The sequence below is a fragment of the Antechinus flavipes genome, chromosome 2, assembly GCF_016432865.1.
Source record: "Antechinus flavipes isolate AdamAnt ecotype Samford, QLD, Australia chromosome 2, AdamAnt_v2, whole genome shotgun sequence".
In the NCBI taxonomy this organism is placed as follows: Eukaryota; Metazoa; Chordata; class Mammalia; order Dasyuromorphia; family Dasyuridae; genus Antechinus; species Antechinus flavipes.
In genome coordinates, this window is record NC_067399.1 from 331,922,455 (window position 1) to 331,941,529 (window position 19,075).

General features: G+C 35.2%; 1 protein-coding gene and 1 long non-coding RNA gene across 3 annotated transcripts in view; one reads left to right on the forward strand and one right to left on the reverse strand.

The window, feature by feature from the left end:
• Positions 1–19,075, reverse strand: part of LOC127549600 (uncharacterized) — a 1,392,683-nt gene that overhangs the window by 1,326,881 nt on the left and 46,727 nt on the right. The gene's annotated exons all lie outside the window — the stretch shown is intronic.
• The window catches only part of PRKCH (protein kinase C eta), a 260,486-nt gene that overhangs the window by 219,567 nt on the left and 21,844 nt on the right, over positions 1–19,075 (forward strand). The window contains exons 11-12 of the mRNA XM_051977769.1: positions 4,132–4,270; positions 7,907–8,095. Coding sequence (XP_051833729.1) covers positions 4,132–4,270; positions 7,907–8,095 — 328 coding nt within the window. The remainder of the gene's footprint in view (positions 1–4,131; positions 4,271–7,906; positions 8,096–19,075) is intronic.

The window sequence follows — 19,075 nt, forward strand, 5'->3', positions numbered from 1 at the left end:
TGAAATTTGGTGGCTCCCTAACGCCTAATTTGGATTTATCTACAATCTCTCTCAGTAACCCATTCCTCTGTGCATTGTCATCCAAAACACACAATTTGAAGCGCGTAAGGGCAGAGCAGCTCACATGATGGCTTGATATTTGTACCTTTGCCTTTCTGGGAAACTCCGTTGGGGGCATTATCCTTTCTTCCTTAATTCAATACTTGCCCAGCAGGCAATTGGTTCTCTGGAATATGTACACAGGATACACTTTTAATTTTAATCTGTATTTACATTTCTTCCATCCTTTCTTAAGTCTAGACAGTCAACAAAACAATAAATTAAATCTTGATTTGTAGCACTCTCAAAGTATAAATGGCTACACTGAAAATTTAGCACTTATTCTCACAGGAGGTCATTTGAGCGGTTCTTGTAGACTTTTAGAATAAGTACTCCTATTCTAAGGAGTTATTCTAGGTTGAAGAGGAGTCCCAATTTTGAGTTTCCCACACTTGAATGTCTATGCCTTTGGGCAATACAGTTTGTTGAGAGGACTAAAGAGGGAGATTATTTTTGCCCATAGTTGACTTTATAAGCTTATCATACGTCAAATACATAAGACTCCACAGATGTGACCATGAAGGTCATTGTTCTCCATGAGGTCACTTACAAAGCACAAGACTAAAATAAAGAAAAATATATATGTTTATATGCATGCATATGTGCTGATAAAATATTTAACTGGTAAACAAAAGTATCCTATAGTAGCAGTTTGATGAAGTATAGAGAAAATTAACCTTGGAGTCAGATAAATCATATCTTAGCATTTACACACACTGGCTATGTGGCAGTTAGGCAAGTCATTTAAAGTCCTTTGTTAGTAAGGCAACTAAAATTCTGAGTTTCAGAGTAGTTTCTAGTCTTCATAGGTAGAAGGACTTTTCTCACTAGAAAGAAATTCCCAATCCTACTAAAAACACTTATCCAAACCACAGACAAAAAAATATGCTATGTTATAAATGGGAATGCATGCTTGAAACCCTTACATAAGAGTATATTCTAATATTCACATTAATCACATTTGTTCATAACTCAGGATGAATTATTTGAGCTACAATTGATATATAGCATCTCAATTGATGTGATATTTATAGTTGACTTCTTGTGCTTCAGTCGTTTCAGTTATGTCCTACTCTTCATGACTCATTTGGGGTTTGCTTGGCAAAGATACTGAAATGGTTCTTCAGCTCATTTAATAGATGAGTAAACTGAGGCAAATAGGGTGAAGTGAGTTGCTCAGGGTCACCCAATTAATAAGTGTCTGAGCCTAGATTTGAACTCAGGAAGATGGATTTTCCCGATTTCAGGCCCAGCACTTTGTGCCCTATGGCACTCATAGCTGCCCTATGGTGCCCACTACCCTCAATTCCTAATGCTAAGTTCAATACAACTGACCTAATAAAAGGACATAAGATAAATTAGTATCATAGATCGAAAAGGATCTCAGAAGTCATCTAGTTCAACCCTCTCTTTTTGTATTTGTGGTTACTGGGGCCCTTAGAAGTTGTGATTTGCCCAAGGTGAGGTGCTAGAGGCAATGAATCATAACAGAAAGATCATTGAATTTGGAGTCAAAAGACCTGTGTCAGCGTTCCAGCTTTACATTTGTCTACTGTATAACTTTGAACTAATCACATAACATAAACATAAACTTCAATGTCCTCATCCACAAGATGGAATGATTCTTGTTATCGCCTATTTCAGAGAGTTGATACAAGGAGAGTACTTTGTAATTTATAAAATAATATTTAAATGTGAATTGTTATTATCATAATGTCATTTAAAAAACTTTTCTAAGAATCATAACTTAGTTTTTAAAAACTTAGTAAATTTAGGTATTTATCTCCAACTTCATGCAATACGCCATTGTTTAGTAAAATCAAACTAGTTTAATGATCTAAATAGATTTGTTTAAAAATAAAAAATTGGGAGAAAGGAGACTTTATATTTGCCTTAATTATGAGGATAAAAATGATAATTACTCAATAATGTAATGATCATGATATTGAAAACTACATCAGTTGGAGGCAAAGAAAAAATGAATTTTGCAGGACAAAAAACAATGTCTCTAAAATAAAAACAGAGAAGACAGATTGGGAAAGTATGTAGAATAAATATATCAAATAAAGTACTGCCATTCAAAATCTGCAACAGTATATCTACTGTAAGATCAATAAGAATTCACCAATGGATAAATAATAACAACTACCATTTATATTGTACTTTTTAGTATGCTATATTTACTTATATATGAAAAATTATATAAATTATAAAATATATTATATCATATAATAAAAATATAAAAAACCATTCAGTTACTTAGAGGAAAAGCACATTGAAACATCTTCCAATATTACTTTATATCCACTAAACTGATCAAAAAAATGTTTAAAAAAAAAAATCATAATGAGGCAGTAAGGCAAGAGGTACTAGTTAAATTGTTAGTGAGACAATAAATCAGTGAAAAATTTTGTACAACAGCCTGGCAAATTAAGATCACAAAACTGATCATAGTTGTTGATCGTACACTGTTGCCCTTTAACTTGAAAATATCATTAAAAGGGGAAATGAACTATCTTCTTAAAAATTCAGTGACTTTATTTATAATAAAAGCTAGAAATGGACTCTATGTCCAAAGTGGTGGAATATCGCTAAATAAAGTAAGAGAGATTAATGTAGTTTGAGTCAAGTTGCCATAGTAGATAGAAAGGAGGCTTTGGATTCAGAAAGTCATTGGGTTCAATTTCTTGCTTTGATATGTAGTAGCTGTTTGACTCTCAGAAAGTCACTTAACCTTTGTTTCTTAAAATGGGGATGATAATAGCATGTACTTCCTAGGGTGATTGTGAGGATCAAATAAAATAATAATTGTTAAAGTCTGTAGTGTCCATCAAAGAGTTAATGCTATATAAAAGAGATAAAAAGTGAAACTTGTAGTTTAAGAATTGCATATTCCTTCCTTACCTTTAAAAAAAAGAAAAAACAAAGGTAGTATATAATCTATGTTTTTTGAAATTTGAAAGAAACAAGTACATGGGAATTTTTGTTTCATTTTATTTTGATAAAATGTTTAAATGTTTTCTTTTGTTTTGTCAAAATATTAATAATAATCTACACACTGAAGTTGCAATTATGGCATTTATCTTATATTTAGTTCAATTGTTTTTAATTGGTCATTTCTGTATTACCTTTTCATTATAGTTACTGTAAATATATATCTTCTTGTAGTCTGATAGCAAGGCACTAGCAAAAAGCCTATATGCAGATGTGTAAGCCAAAAGTATTCTTGATCCAAATGGAGTAACTTCCCCACTACCTGCTTTTACACTATCTGGTATAAGCCAATGCCATTGACTTGACTCATGATATGTCATGTGCCATTTCTTTTTTTTTTTTTAATAATTTTTTATTGATAGAACGCATGCCAGGGTAATTTTTACAGCATTATCCCTTGCATTCATTTCTGTTCCGATTTTACCCCTCCCTCCCTCCACCCCTTCCCTGAGATGGCAAGAGTCCTTTACATGTTGAATGGGTTGCAGTATATCCTAGATAAAATATATGTGTGCAGAACCAAATAGTTTTCTTGTTGCACAGGGAGAATTGGATTCAGAAGGTATAAATAACCCGGGAGGAAAAACATAAATGCAAGCAGTTTATATTCATTTCCAGTGTTCTTTCTCTGGGTGTAGCTGCTTCTGTCCATCTTTGATCAATTAAGGCTCTCTTTATCGAAGAGGTCCACTTCCATCAGAATACATCCTCAAACAGTATCATTGTTGAGGTATATAATGATCTCCTGGTTCTGCTCATTTCACTCAGCATCAGTTCATGTAAGTCTCGCCAGTCCTCTCTGTATTCATCCTGCTGGTCATTCCTTACAGAACAATAATATTCCATAATGTTCATATACCACAATTTACTCAACCATTCTCCAATTGATGGACATCCTTTCATTTTCCAGCTTCTAGCCACTACAAACAGGGCTGCCACAAACATTTTGGCACATACAGGTCCCTTGCCATTTCTTTTCAAAAGCTATCCCAATATACTCAACAGCTTTTGTCACTATTTGTTCTTTCTTTATTCCAGAGATCTGAAACTGGATAATGTATTGTTGGACCACGAAGGTCATTGTAAATTGGCTGACTTTGGAATGTGCAAGGAGGGGATCTGTGAAGGCATCACCACTGCAACATTCTGCGGCACACCTGACTACATTGCCCCAGAGGTAAGTCAGTCTCACAAGCTACAGTTTCAAGAGACTACATGCAATAATTCTGTGGTTAGAAGTCACAGGCCTCAGACTAACTCAGGTTGATGGCAACATGGACCAGTAAGGATTGAACCAATGACACTCTAAAGTAAGTTCTATAGAGAAAGGGCAGACTTCATGGTAATCTGATCTAAAATGAAAACAAAAGATCATTGCAAAAGCTATAGGGTACCTGAAAGGTAAAAAAGGAATAGCATTACCACGGTCTTCTCCTTTACTCTCTTTGCCTCTTTCCTATGTTTCCTTTCCTATTTATCTCTTTCTCATCTTCTCCCAACTATTTTTCAGCAGAAGTGAAAGGATTTCCTTGTGATCAGTCAATTGGCAAACATTTATTAAGCACTACTATATTCTAGGTATTGTGCTAGTTGCTGGGGTTACAAAATCCAAAAAAGAAACAATTCCTAGTTTCGAGTTCAAAATCTTTTTTTTAATTTTTTTTTTGTTGTTTTCATCTACAAATTCTCTCCCTACCTCTACTCTCTCCTCAATTCATGTAGAAAGCAAGACATAGAATACCCATTATTGAAGTCATGCAAGACATTTCCATGTTAGCCATGAAGAAAGAGAGGGAAGAAGAAAGGGAAGGAAAGAAGGAAGAAAAGAGGGAAGGAAAGAAGGAAGGAAGGAAGGAAGGAAGGAAGGAAGGAAGGAAGGAAGGAAGGAAGGAAAGACAGAAAAACGTAGAAGGAAATAATATTTGAATATGTATCAGTTCATAGTTCCTTCTTTGGAGGTGGATAGTATTTGTTCATGATTCTTTTGGAATGGTTGTGGATCATTGTATGGATCAAAGGAGCTAAGTCTTTCACAGCTTTGATTATCATTAATATAGTTTTATTATTGTATACAATGTTCTTCGAGTTGTGTGTGCTCTTTGTAATTTGCATCAGTTCTTATAAGTCTTCCCAGATTTTCTAAAATCATAACTGTCAGGGCAGCTAGGTGGTGCAGTGGATAGAGCACCAGCCCTGAAGTCAGGACGACCTGAGTTCAGATTTGGTCTCAGACACTTAACATTTCCTAGCTGTGTGACCCTGGGTAAGTCACTTAACCCCAATTGCCTCAGCAAAAAATAAATAAATAAATAAATGAAATAAAATAAAAGCATACCCCTCATCATTTCTTACAGCATAATAGTATTATGTCATGACCACATGCCACAATTTGTTCAACCATTCCCCAATTGATGGGAGGGGTTTACATTCTTTTGGAAAGACAAAAAAGATATATATAGAGAGGAGATGAAACTGTGATTTTACTGTTAGAGAGAACTCCATGATGAGGAAATTCCTTCTACCAATAAAGATCAATAATTTCCCTGCAACTTATCATCTTAAAGTTTCCTAGAGCAGAGGTGATCTGAAAAATAATTAAGTGCAAAAGGATCTGTTTCTTTTTTTGATATCACTAACTTAGGTCACTAATCAATTATGGGTAATGGGAAGCTATAGAATGTGACCATCGAGGTGTGTGGGGAGTAGGTAATGGGATTTAAGAAAGACTAATGAATTGAAAAATTAGGGAGTTTAAGGAATCATCCATATGCATATTGAAGTACAAAGATGGTGAAGTAAAAAAACTTGGTGGCATGGTGGATAGAACACCAGGGCTGGAGTCAAGAAGACCTGAGTTCAAATCCAGCCTCAGACACCTCCTAGCTATATGAACTTCTTTGGCTCAGTTTGCTCATCTGTAAATGAGCTAGAAAAGGAAACCACTCAAGAATCTTTGCCAAGAAAACTCCAAATGGGATCTCTGAAGAGTTGGACATGACACAACAACAATAACAAAAATATTGAGTCAGGAGAAGAGTTAAGGTGCAGTGGAAGACAGTGAGCCTAGGTACTAAATTTTTGGATAAAAGATGGAAAATAACCCAGGGGCTGTTAAATAAACAACAAAACCCTGATCTGAATTGGGTAGGAAATTTGGGGAGCATGGTTTGCTCCCTACTCCTGCTTCCAGATTCTCCCTTTTACTGCCATGACTCAGCAGCTTCTCTTTCTTTGAAGTTCATTCAATTACAATTTCTCACCCAGTTCAGATCATGGTAGTTGTTACATAAGAGCCCCTAGGTGATCCTCCCTTCCAGAGAGACAGTCATTATTTGAAAGCCAGGACTCTGTGAGGGTGTAATAACCTCAGTAGCCTTCCCATCCCATTGAATGAAGAAGCCCTAAACTTAAGTCATTCTGTCAAAATAAAACCAGCAATAAGAGCTATAAACCTTTGGAAAGAAGTTTGAATAGCAAGCATCTACCAGTAGTCTTTTCTGCATTTCCCCTCCTCCTCCAACTCTTTTGTCTAGCTTCAATTATCATCATTCCTTACGTTCATGTTCCTTGCTCCCTCCCATCAATGCTTTCAACTGTTCAACTAAGATAAGAGCCCTATAAAAATCCCCACAGACTTGTCTAATTTGGAGCACCTAATTCTGCTTGTTGTCCAAGAGAACCTGGCCTATTCCTGTCATCCCTGACTGCCTTTTTTTAATATATATTCCCCAAATAATTGTACTATCTTTTATGTTCTGTGTTTCCTTGTACTGGACAATTGGTAACCTTTAAAAAGCCTTTAAACAAAGACAAAGAATGTGAGAAAAAGGTCTGGACCTTAAAGGTAAGTTTGTTCACTGTATAATGATGAGACAAGAGAGCCACTGGGCAGGGCCTCAGTCTGAGTCATTACCTGGCTGCTCTTCTTTGTATTGACATTTTTGAAAAGCCTTTTGTGTTTATATCTGGTGGCCTTTATGTCAAATAGCTGACTTGAGTCTATAAATATTTGATTAGGATTGCATGAGCAGATTCTTCTGAGGCATCCACAGGGAAATATTTAACAGGAGAGCTTTAGTGGGAACACATAAGAAACTAGTTCATTTTAATGTGATGTTTCCTAATTTAAATATAGAAAACTGGACAGATAACCAGGTAACCTGAGATCTAGTTCTGGTCTGCCACCAACTGCAGAAGTGATCTTCAATGGTCTTAGGAATTGGACTGATTGGTTAGATAGATAGATGAATAGACAAGTGAATGAATAAATGAATAAAAGCCTTATATATAATATTGTGATAAGCACTGGTGATACACATAGAAAAATGGGATTGTCCTTCAGGCCACAGAGTTTTATTCTTATAAGAGGAGATAGTACATGTAAGGGAGTGGTATCTAGGGGAAAAGGTTTCAGTCTATGGAGTCTTAGGGACAGTAAATAAATCCATAGGGCAGTCAATTGCCATGCTCTTGTCAAGAGCAAAATAAAAAGGGGAGATATGGGAGATAACTATATGTCTTGCTGCTATCTATAAATTTAAGATACCCAGGATGTTTATATGTGGTGAGCTGGTGTCACTTGCTGATTAGAACATCTCAGCCTCAGAGTTCAAAGGTAAATGAGTCAATAGGTAAATTTGGGGAGGTGATAGTGATTATTTTTAGAGACCTAGTATGGAAAGTATTACTTTGAGTGGGGGGGGGGGGCGGGGTGAAGGGGCAGTAGTTTGATGATCTCTTCTGAATTTAAAATTTACTCATTAATTAAAAATTTAAAACCTACCTTAATTACATCACTTCATTTGGTCTCCAGATTCTCCAGGAAATGCTCTATGGTCCTGCTGTGGATTGGTGGGCAATGGGAGTGCTGCTCTATGAGATGCTGTGTGGCCATGCTCCCTTCGAAGCTGAAAATGAAGATGATCTTTTTGAAGCCATATTGAATGATGAAGTTGTTTATCCTACATGGCTCCATGAGGATGCCACAGGAATCTTAAAAGCTGTAAGTTTTATTCTTTTCAACATCATTTGACTAATTTGACAAGCTTAATGAATCTTTCACATGTAGTCTTTCTCTATTTCTTAATAGTAACTCTTTAGGGTTCTTTTTTTTTTTTTGGAAGTTTCATATTTGACCCAAAGGGATTAAAAGATCATCCAAGAGTTATAGATAAAGGTTATTTTCCTACTCTAAAATATCTTTTCCTTGGCTAAAAAAAAGTAGCAGTAGTTGGCTCAGGTTTGCTTACAGGTTTCCAAGCACTCAAAATGTTTTTTCTGCTTGTAGCTTTTCTTTCTTTTTCTTCTCTGTGTAGCTGTGTCTTGGTTAGTACAACTCAGTAGTATCTTACATAGCACTCTTTCCATTGCATTTGTCAAAGTAGTTTTTCAACAATTCTGCAACTCATTTTCCCTTCTTACTTGAACTTGTTTTCTGGTCTCATGAAAGGTTTAAATGTTCTGAATTAAGATAATTAAACTCAGGATGAAGAATTCAAATTCCAAAAGACAGTAGTGGGGAAGATCTTTTTAAAATATATTTAAGGTATCATATGCCTCAAAATTATAAATTAAGTCTTAAAGAGAGGGTATGGCCCTACGTTTATTAAGTACAAGGGGTTCTTAATCTTTAGTGACATCAAAATACCTATCAACTTCTCAGAATAATGTTTTTTCCTTTTTTTAAATTAAATTAAATTAAATTTATTTTTTTTAAATAACTTTTTATTGACAGAACCCATGCCAGGGTAATTTTTTACAACATTATCCTTTGCACTCACTTCTGTTTCGATTTTTCCCCTTCCTCCCTCCATCCCTTCCCCCAGATGGCAAGCAGTCCTAATACATGTTAAATAGGTTACAATATATCCTAGATACAATGTATGTGTGCAGAACCAAACAGTTCTCTTGCTGCACAGGGAGAATTGGATTCAGAAGATATAAATAACCCGGGAAGAAAAACAAAAATGCAAGCAGTTTCTATTCATTTCCCAGTTTTTTTCTTTGGGTGTAGCTGCTTCTGTCTATTCTTGATCAATTGAAACTGAGTTAGATCTCTTTGTCGAAGAAATCCACTTCCATCAGAATACATCCTCAAACAGTATCGTTGTTGAGGTATATAATGATCTCCTGGTTCTGCTCATTTCACTTAGCATCAGTTCATGTAAGTCTCACCAGTTCTCTCTGTATTCATCCTGCTGGTCATTTCTTACAGAACAATAATAGAATAATGTTAAATATATAAAATAATATACATTACAAAGGAAACCAATTATAGAGAAAAACAACAAATTTTTTCATTAATGAAGAACAGAATTAAAAAATCTAACCATATGTTGAAATGGTTTATAATTCTTTGAGATAATATCTGTATTTAAAGATCTCTTCATTATCTGTTTCAAAAGAAGCATAAAATAGAAAGACATGTTTATACCAAAAAATTCATAAGTGTCATTCATGAAAGATTTTTCTTTGCAAAGTGGAAATGGAAGGTTACAATAGATGTTCCCATTTGTGGATAAAGTGTTAGTTGTCTCAATACCATGATTCTGTAGGTTATTTTTTATAAGATTAGTCTTAATGCTGTCTTTCATGAACCTGTTGCTGATATTCTTCAGATTACTAATCAATCAGCAAGATTCTATTATCGCTTATTAAGGAGATTCACCAGGAAGTAAACGAATTAATTCAAAACATTTCCCCCAGAATAAGGGGTATACTTTCTGCTTGTATAGTCAAGGTTGGGAGGGTGTAATATTCTCTCTAAAATGTAATGTTCCCTGTTGATGTTTTCTTGAGATCTCTGGAGGCAGCCTTCGTTTCAGTTCAGTAATCACCACACAAGCAGCCAGGGATTAAAGTCCAAATCCTTTATTGTCTCCTTCAAATTCCTATCTCCTTCACTTGTGGTTCGGTTAGTTTTCTGGAGGACTTCTGGATCTTGGTTTCAGTGGAGAAGCGAAGGAGGAGAGCCTGCCACCACTTCTCTGTCTTCCCTAGTTCTGATTCTGACTGAGTTTGTCTGAGCTTATATGGTCTCTTACCATAAGTGTGAATCTTTTGGAACTATAGTAAGTACTAAGTACATGTACTGAACTAGAGAACTGTTAAGCACCATGCTAAATAACCATTGTCTCTCTCAATTCCACTGAGTTAGCACCTTGTGAGAATCCTTGTTTCAAATTCAGAGTTCTGGCCTATGGGGATGGAAGGGGGGTGGTGTGTGTCAAAATTCAATAAAAGTGAGACACACCTAGAAAGAATTAGTATGCAAAAGGTAGCCTCTTCCCCACAGGCCCTGGAAATTCTTTTTTTCCCTTCATAGAGTTCTCAACGAACTTTTGGATAGATCATCTGCTATTGAGACAGAGCACTCCTCTGGTGCTGATTATCTCTGTTCCCTCTTCCTGTTTTATGGGAACAGAAATATGCCAGCTGTAGCTCTTCTGATACAATGGCCCAATACCAAGATCAGCTTCTGCTGGGATCAGTCCCTTTGATACTGCCCTACAGTATCTCTGGATCTTGGAATTTCCATAAGGTCTGAGCACTTCCATCTCAAGGTTGCTGCTGGGTCACTTGCTGATTCCTCTAGTTGATGTTCTTTCCAATACACTCTGAAACTGACTTTTGCCATTGGAACCTCTGATGAAACTTCTGGATCTCCTGTATGAGTAAGATCACTATCTGCACCCATCTATTTCAGAATAATTGAATTAATTCAGAATAATTTTAGGAAAGAGTAAACACAAGAAAGTCAGAGGTGGCTATATTCTTGAAGCTTCCATTAGCCCCATGAAGTGTTTACAGATGTGGGATTGAGGGGAATTGAGCACCTGCCTTTCCTCTTAGCTGATTCTCAGACTAGCTCAAAGCAGCCCTATATCCTTCTAGTCATAAAGGAAAGAGAGCTAATAAATTGGTCTCACCTTTCGTGTATTCTCTATGTTCTGCTTCATCAGTTCCGAATGCTCACCTATTTTGGTTCTGATTTCTCTCCTTTTTCTCTAGTATTTTCTCTACAACCTCCTAATCATTTACTTCACTATTTACATTAGAGCCCATGTCGTGAAGGAACTACCCTTGGGTCTCAATCTTCTGAATAGCGACTGCTTATATCAGATTAATATTTTAATCATCCAAAACTGCTAGCTGATTTAAAATTTCCCTTTTTCAACACCAATATTCTCCCTATTTTATGTCCATAAAGCATGGAATACTCTGATCGTTGAAGAATCAAAATTGCAACTAGCTTAGAGGACAATGAAGGGAGACAAAGTAAATTTAAATACCCATGATGACTTGCGTAGTGGATTTGCTGCCATACTTTGACACATTATTATTCTGTCATCTTGTTAAATAGACTGACATATTAGGGTCTGAAATATAATACTGAAAGCTACCATGGCTTCTACCATGGCACTGTCTTCAAGTTAAACATCCCTAGTGTTTTCAGTCATTCCTTATAAGGCATAGAGTGGGATCTGAGCCAAGTGATAAGAACTAACTTTCAGGAAAGCATATTTATGCAACATTCATGGTCTGGGAACATTCAAAGTGGATAAGTTGGGGATGTGCTATGAGTCATTACAAAATTTAATAGTCATAGCCCATGAAGTATTTTGTTGTCCTATAAAGAAATTTACTGATGCAGTTTGTGTGCGGTTAACCTTGGTCACCAAATCTGTGATAATATGTCCTAATCATGCTATCAAGTCTGGAACAAACAGAACATTTGATTATCAGTTCCTGAGTCCAGTAACCCAGAATCTGGCTTTGTGTAATTAACAGAACCCTGTGATCTCCTTTCCAAATCTCCCAGTAATATTGTGATTAATAATAATAATAATAGCAATGTTAGCCATTCACAGTACCATTTTTAAACATTATAAAAATGTAGTCCATTTAATTAATGTAGTCAAATTTAATGAAAGAAATTATTATACCAGAATTTAACTTTTTAGACTATTATACTAATTTATTCAATCAACAAATACATATTAAATTCATATGTGTGTGTCACTGTTCTAGGTACTATAAGGAACACAGAAGTATTAAGTATGTTACCTACCTTTAAGAAACAATGTAATTACCTGTTTTCTTATCACATATGGCCCCGTTAGGGTTAGAAAAGATTTATTTATTTTTTTCTGAGGCAATTGGGATCAAGTGACTTAACCAGGGTCACACAGCTAGGAAGTGTTACGTGTCTGAGGATACATTTGAACTCAGGTCCTGTTGACTTCAGAGCTGGTGCGCTATCCACTGTGCCACCTAGCTGCCCCTAGAAAAGATTTTTTAAAAGTTTATCTAGTTCAGAGGTATCAAACTCAAGATCCTTGGGCTTCAGAACTCCAAAGTGGAATCAGAACCAAAATCAAATGTAATAGGAAATGTTTAGCAATATAAAAATGCAAATCAACATAATAATGTTAATTAGTTTTCTAAGTCAATATGTGGCTTCTAGGGATCTATTTATGTTTCATTTTGTTACCACAGATCTAGTCTATGCAATTCAGGTTTAAGAATTTCAGAGAATGTATAAAAAAAAAAGTCTCACATTAACTCACAAACTGTTATATTTTTTGGATAGTCTACCTACAAACTAATTTAATGGGTATGTTTGCTAGATACAAAAATGATGCAAAGTGTATGCATTCTGTACCTCATAGCCTTCCCTGAGTCCCTCATATCTTTGGCTTGCTACAGAAAGATGAAGAGACATATAGCTAGCTAAATTCCAGATGCCCCACAAATGTTCAGAGCTAGGGCAGTCTGGTGATGTAGTGGTTAGAATGTTGGACTTAGTGTTTGGAAAATGACTTTGGAATCCTATCTCTCTGAGTTTGAGCATGTCACTGAATCTCTCTCAACCTCAGTTTCCTCATCTGTAAAATGAAGATAAAAATAGCATATCCGTCACAAGGTTAATGCGATGATCAGATGAGATCACATACTATGTAAAATGCTTGCAAACTTTAAAATACTATATAATATTAGCTTGTATTATTTTGTATTGAGTGAAGAACCTGATCTGATTATTTGAATCAAGTCTCCCTCTTCAACACCAATATTCTTTCAATTAAACCCATTATGTGGCTGAAAAACATGGAACATTGTCTCTGAAGAAACAATATCATAGGTGACAATGAAGAGAGACATGATGAATTTAAATACTGAAGTCTTCATACCCCTGAATAGGATGGCACCCAGATTATCTACACTTATTTTTAGTTAAATTTATAGAAAGGACTTCAGTCCTTTTGTCTCATTTGTCTCATTTGTCAACTCATTCCAGTATCTCGCAGTTCTCAAAGTGAGAGTTCTTATTTGTAAACTGTAGATCCTCTCTGCTTTAAAGTAAATCTTTTTCCTTTTGTCTAACTTTTGATGGAAGTGGAAAAGAGGTTCCTAGAATTACTGCTGTAACTACCCTTTGAATAGAAAGACATTGCCTCTTCTCACTAAATATACCATTTCTGTAATTCTTATCTTTGAATATGTATGTGATCAAATTTGAGGATTTTCTTTTAATACTGGAAAAATCTTGTCGATGAATACCTATGGATAATCATTATTCTAGAAACAGACCCTCTAGTTCATGTGATAAGCTTAATTGTAGCACTCTGAATTGTCTTTAAGAAATCCATGAAATTCATAATGAATATGCTTCCTTCTGTTTCTTTGGTGCTGGCAGCAGGAGAAAAGTGGCAACTAGTGTCATGATTAATCCTTTTTATAGAAGTTCTTTTCCAAAGTATCAGTGGAGCACTATGGTTCTGTTCTGTTGAAGACTCCCCCCAAAACTGTGACATTTTATACTTTGGGCTTTCAAGAAAATACCTAGCTGATTTTCAGGAAAATTCAGCTGACTGGATGGATTTCTGGAAGAAAATGTTAACATTTTTAATTACATGCCTAGAAAAAAATGTATTTATCTTTAAAACTATAAGCGTAAATGCCATGGATAAAGAAATACAGTTGTTTTCAGAGACCTGGTATTTTGAAAAAATAGGGAGTGATCAAATGAAAGAAATTTTTTTAAATTCTGAAATTAAGAGCATGTTGAATTTAATACAACAGCAAAGCATAGTGTGAGTCACTACTTGGTGCTTGAAGCTTCAAGCTGAAGCATGAAGTTATATTTAGACCATTTGGCCCCATTCTTTAACAGCTGTCAGTTCTTGTTCGCTGCTACCTAGAAACAAGCTCTTATTGAGAGTTTGTGATATAAAGTCAAACTTCATGTACAAAAGAGGGGAGAATAATAATAATGATGATGATAGCTCAGATGCATGAAACAAAGCTTTGCCAAATGCATTACATACATTAGCTCATTTGAACCTTATAATATCCACTGAGATAAGGTACTAAAGGAGAGCTTATCATTTGGAAGAATAGAGCACAAAAATAATGTTCTGGTATTGGAAAGATTAGGATGTTAATGTATTAACTCTGGAGTTATTTGTATGTCATCTCTTGATTGCAAACAATTTTATTTTCTTTGTACTTCCCAGAGCACTTTGCATAGTAAAAAATGCTTATTAAATTTCATTGGATTGAATTTGAATTGTAGCCCCATTATTTTCATTTTTATGGATCAGAAAAATAACTATGTAGTGAGCATCGTTTGAATTTACCTAGAAAGTTACTGGCAGACAAGAGAAATAAAAATCAGGGATTCTTTGAAGGTAGTGAATATAATCCAGTAATCTTCTATTCCCCAGACTAAATACACCCTACTCTTTCAATAGAGTCTCATATGGCTTGAACTTAAAACCTCCGATAAGTCAAGCAGAATAATAATTGATTTGATTTCTACCATTCTGGTTACATTCCTTTAATGCTGTAAAATTCATTAGACCTCTTACTTCTATAGTGCCCAGAACTAAACACAGTATTTCAGATTTGTTCTGACCAGGGCAGAATACAGAGGGACTGTTTTCTTCTTGTTCCTTTCATTTATGCTTCCTGTAGTGTAGTATTGGCTTCTTGGCTACCCTATCATGATGACTGATACTGAACTTGTACCCCACCACAATTTCTGGAACATTTCCAAACGGCTGTTTAATAATGTATCCCCCTTCTTATAATAAAAAAGTTGATTTTTTTGAACCCAAGTATAAGACTTTTCATTTATCCCTATTGAACTTTATCTTGTTAGATTCAGCCCAGCTTGTCATTATCTCTTTGGATTCCAACCCTTTGTCTTCCATTGTCCCTTCCAGTTTTGTATCATCTACAAATTTGACCTCTATCCAAGTCCTTGCTAAAAATATTAATGAACACAGAGCCTAGCCCAGATATTTGGCACTTTATTTGAGAAACCCTGCCAAGTTGACTTTGAATTATAAATCTCTACTATTTGAGTCTGACCATTCAACCAGATCTTAATCCATCTAATTTTATTGCTATCTAGTCCACAGCTCTTCATCTCTTCTACAATAACAGTATGAGATATTTTATCAGATGCTTTACTAAAATATAAGTAAATTCTGTCTATACTATTGCCTTATGTATGAGTTAAGGATTCCTTTCAAAAAAAGAAAACAAAAATAGTTTGTTAGGCCCATTCTTGATGAATTTAGTCTGACTCTTTGAAGCAAAGATTTCATAGATTTAGAGCTAGAAAAGTCTCAATTCAGTCCTATGACTTCATTTTGCAGATAAAGAAACTGAGGTCCAAAGAGGTTATAACTTAACCAAGATCACTCAGTAAATGGCAAAGGCCATCTGACTCTATATCCTTTCTCATGTACTATTTAGTTTCCTGTAATCATAACTCCTTTTTTTTTTCTTCTCTATCCATCTCTTTAGTAATCCATTCCAGAATTTACCTGGGAATCACAGTTGGCAGACCTATTTCACTTTATTTGTTTGTTTTTTTAATCTGGAGAACATTGGCCAGTCACCAATCCTGTGGCAATTTTTGTTCTGTTTATAATGAGAAGGTCATTTCCCCTTAGAGAAGAAAGAAGCAAAATAAAAATTCTTTCTACTGTCACTTTATCATTATCCAGTTGACCCCAAGAAATAGTTCTATTCCTCCTTATAACTTTCTCTTTTCCCATCTAGAGCTAAAACAAAATCTTCTTATTGCTGTTAGCTTTCTTCTTCATCTTCAGCTCCTTCTGACTTTTAGCATTCAACATTTTTTTTTTTTTTTGCTGAGGCAATTGGGGTTAAGTGATTTGCCCAGAGTCACACAACTAGGATGTGTTTAGTGTCTGAGGCTAGATTTGAACTCAAATAAGACCATAATATACATCTCTGAGATGTCCTCCTGACTTCAAAGCTGGTGCTTGAAGCACTGAACCACCTAGCTGCCCCCCACTCTTTACATTTTTTACAGGCTCATATATTAGACCTATATTTCCTGTCCCTGCTTCCATTTTCTGTAAATATCTCAATCTCCTTTAGTTAGATTGAAGGATAGATATCTTTATGTATACATAAATGTCTGTGTGTTCGTGTGTGTGTGTGTGTGTATACAGAAATGTGTGTATACATATACATTTATATGTTCGTGTATATACAGGCTCCCATCATTCTCACTCCAATAAATAATTATTTTCTATTAGCAAGAATCATATTATACAGAATAGATTTTCCTTGTTTGGTTTCTTCACATTTTGAATGATGCAATTAATCATTAAAGTGAGTCAAAAAACTATCAACTTCTTTTTGACAGAGATTAGATCTCTCTGTGATGGCTAGGTATTCGAAATCTCCCAACACAGCTTTATTTCAGTATTTTTGCCAGATTGTTATGATCTTTTTTCTGACTCTCATCTATTTACTTTTTCTCTTCAGGGAGTATATAGTACAAATTTTCATCCAAATGCCCTCTCCCATGTTCTTCCTTCCCCACCATTAAACAGATTATCTTCTTAATATACAGTTTCATTCAACTTCACCCCCTTTTATCTAATCTGTTTTTATATAATCAAGCTTTGCCAGCTAAATGATACATTTTAGAGCAAATTTTCTCTTTTAATAACAACTATAGATCCTCTTTCTTATTGTCTAACCTTTGAGTATTTTTGTATATCTATCTGTCTCTCTGTCTATCTATCTCTCTGTCTGTCTATCTATCTATCTCTCTGTCTGTCTGTCTATCTATCTGTCTCTCTGTCTGTATATGTATCTAGATCTGGGTGTCCCGTTCTCAGATATTATCTTCTTAATATGGCCACTACTGTTTCCATCTGAACTGCTGCAGCAAATGGGAATTGCCTTTATCTCCATGTTTCTAAAACAACTCCACTGTTTCATCAGCATTTTCTCCTATTTCAACTGTTCCTTCCTCCCCCCACATGCCATCACTTTATATATTACCAACTCACTCTTGGTAAAAGACATCTTAAATTTTCATATGGCTTTTTTTTTTTCAAACTCTCATGCCAGATTGAATGCTCTGATGACTTCTTCAATTACATTCCTTCAGCACCTCTTAGGACGCGCCACACAATTCCCCAAATTAACCCACCTAGTTTGTCATATGTCAAATCATCTTTTTTTATGTGTGGGTAAAAGATAATCAGAAATCATTTAGTAGACTCAAAAAGTGGTAAAAAGAACAAAAAATTCATGTAAAAGGTACAAAATCAAACCTATTGGTAGGTCAAAATCCATCATTTCTTATCCTTCTAAAAAGAAAAAAAACCATCTACTCTGCTTTGATTTGCTGTTCTCTGCCCTTGCCTTTGTCATCTAAATTCTGACTCTTCTTTCTTAGGGGGTTGAATTAGTTCTTGTTTTTCTTTCTCACAAACTTCCTGACATAAATTCCCAGAATTTTCTTGGGACACAAGGCCAGTGTTCCTGCAATATTGTATCTACTTGATCTTTTTCTTTTTTTAATGGCAAATTTCCCCCACTTCTTCCTCCCTCCCTGAGGTAATTGGTTTTTTCCTTTAGAAATCATTGTTGTGGTTTATAAATTACTTCCTACATTCTCACATTATTTTTTTGAGAAAAATAAAAATTATTCCATGATGAGCTTGCTGGTGGTATTTTTCCAGCTTTCATGTGTATGTGCACTCAGCATTGTCAATTAATGCTTTGAAAAATTTTCTTTATATCTGATATACCTTGCAAAAACTTTGTAAAGAGGCTTCTGTAAGATATAATCTAAATAAGAAGGGGACAGCAACAAAGGTGGGAAAGTAGAAGCCCAAAAATCAGAAGAACAGCATGCTGGTGTCCTTGGGAAGGATTTAAATAGTCATTTGCACTCTGTTTCCTCATATAAATGTGACTCCATGAAGTTATTTTCAGAACTGTTTTGATAATATTTGAGACTCTTTGGAAGAAGAGCTTCTGTACATCATTTGTGATTATAAAAGTTTCTCTTTACTTGCAATGAAATAAGACAGAATAATAGGTTTTTCTAGAAATCAACTAAGTTACCCTCAGGATGTACCCTCTCTGCATTGATATGGTACACCCAGGTAGATGATAAATTTTAGTGGATTTTTTTTTTCCTCTATTGCTCAGACTTCTTGAAAATTCCCTAAAGATATCAGAATCAATGTATACTTTTATTTCTGTCAGTAAGTTTGGAATAAGAACCTCTGTTTTTGTTAACTGTTAAACCAAATCCCTCACTTAAATCCAATTCACTTGCATGTCATGGAATCACCTCCCTGAAGTCTGGGCATCTTTGAGAACAAAGGGCAAACAGCAGCAGCAGAAGCAACAACAAGGAGTATAGAAGGGAATAGCATTTATCAAACACTTAGTATATTCCAGGCATTATGCTAGATACTTTACAAATATCTCATTTTATCCTCACATCAATCCTGCAAGGTAGCTATTTTTATGATTCCCCATTTTACAGATTAGGAACTGAAACACAGGTTTGAGGTAACTTCCCAAAGTGACCAAGCTAATAAATATTTGAAATCGGCTTTGAACGTCTTAGATCTTCTGGACACCAAGCCTAGTGCTCTATTTTCAGTACCACCCAGCTACTTCTAAC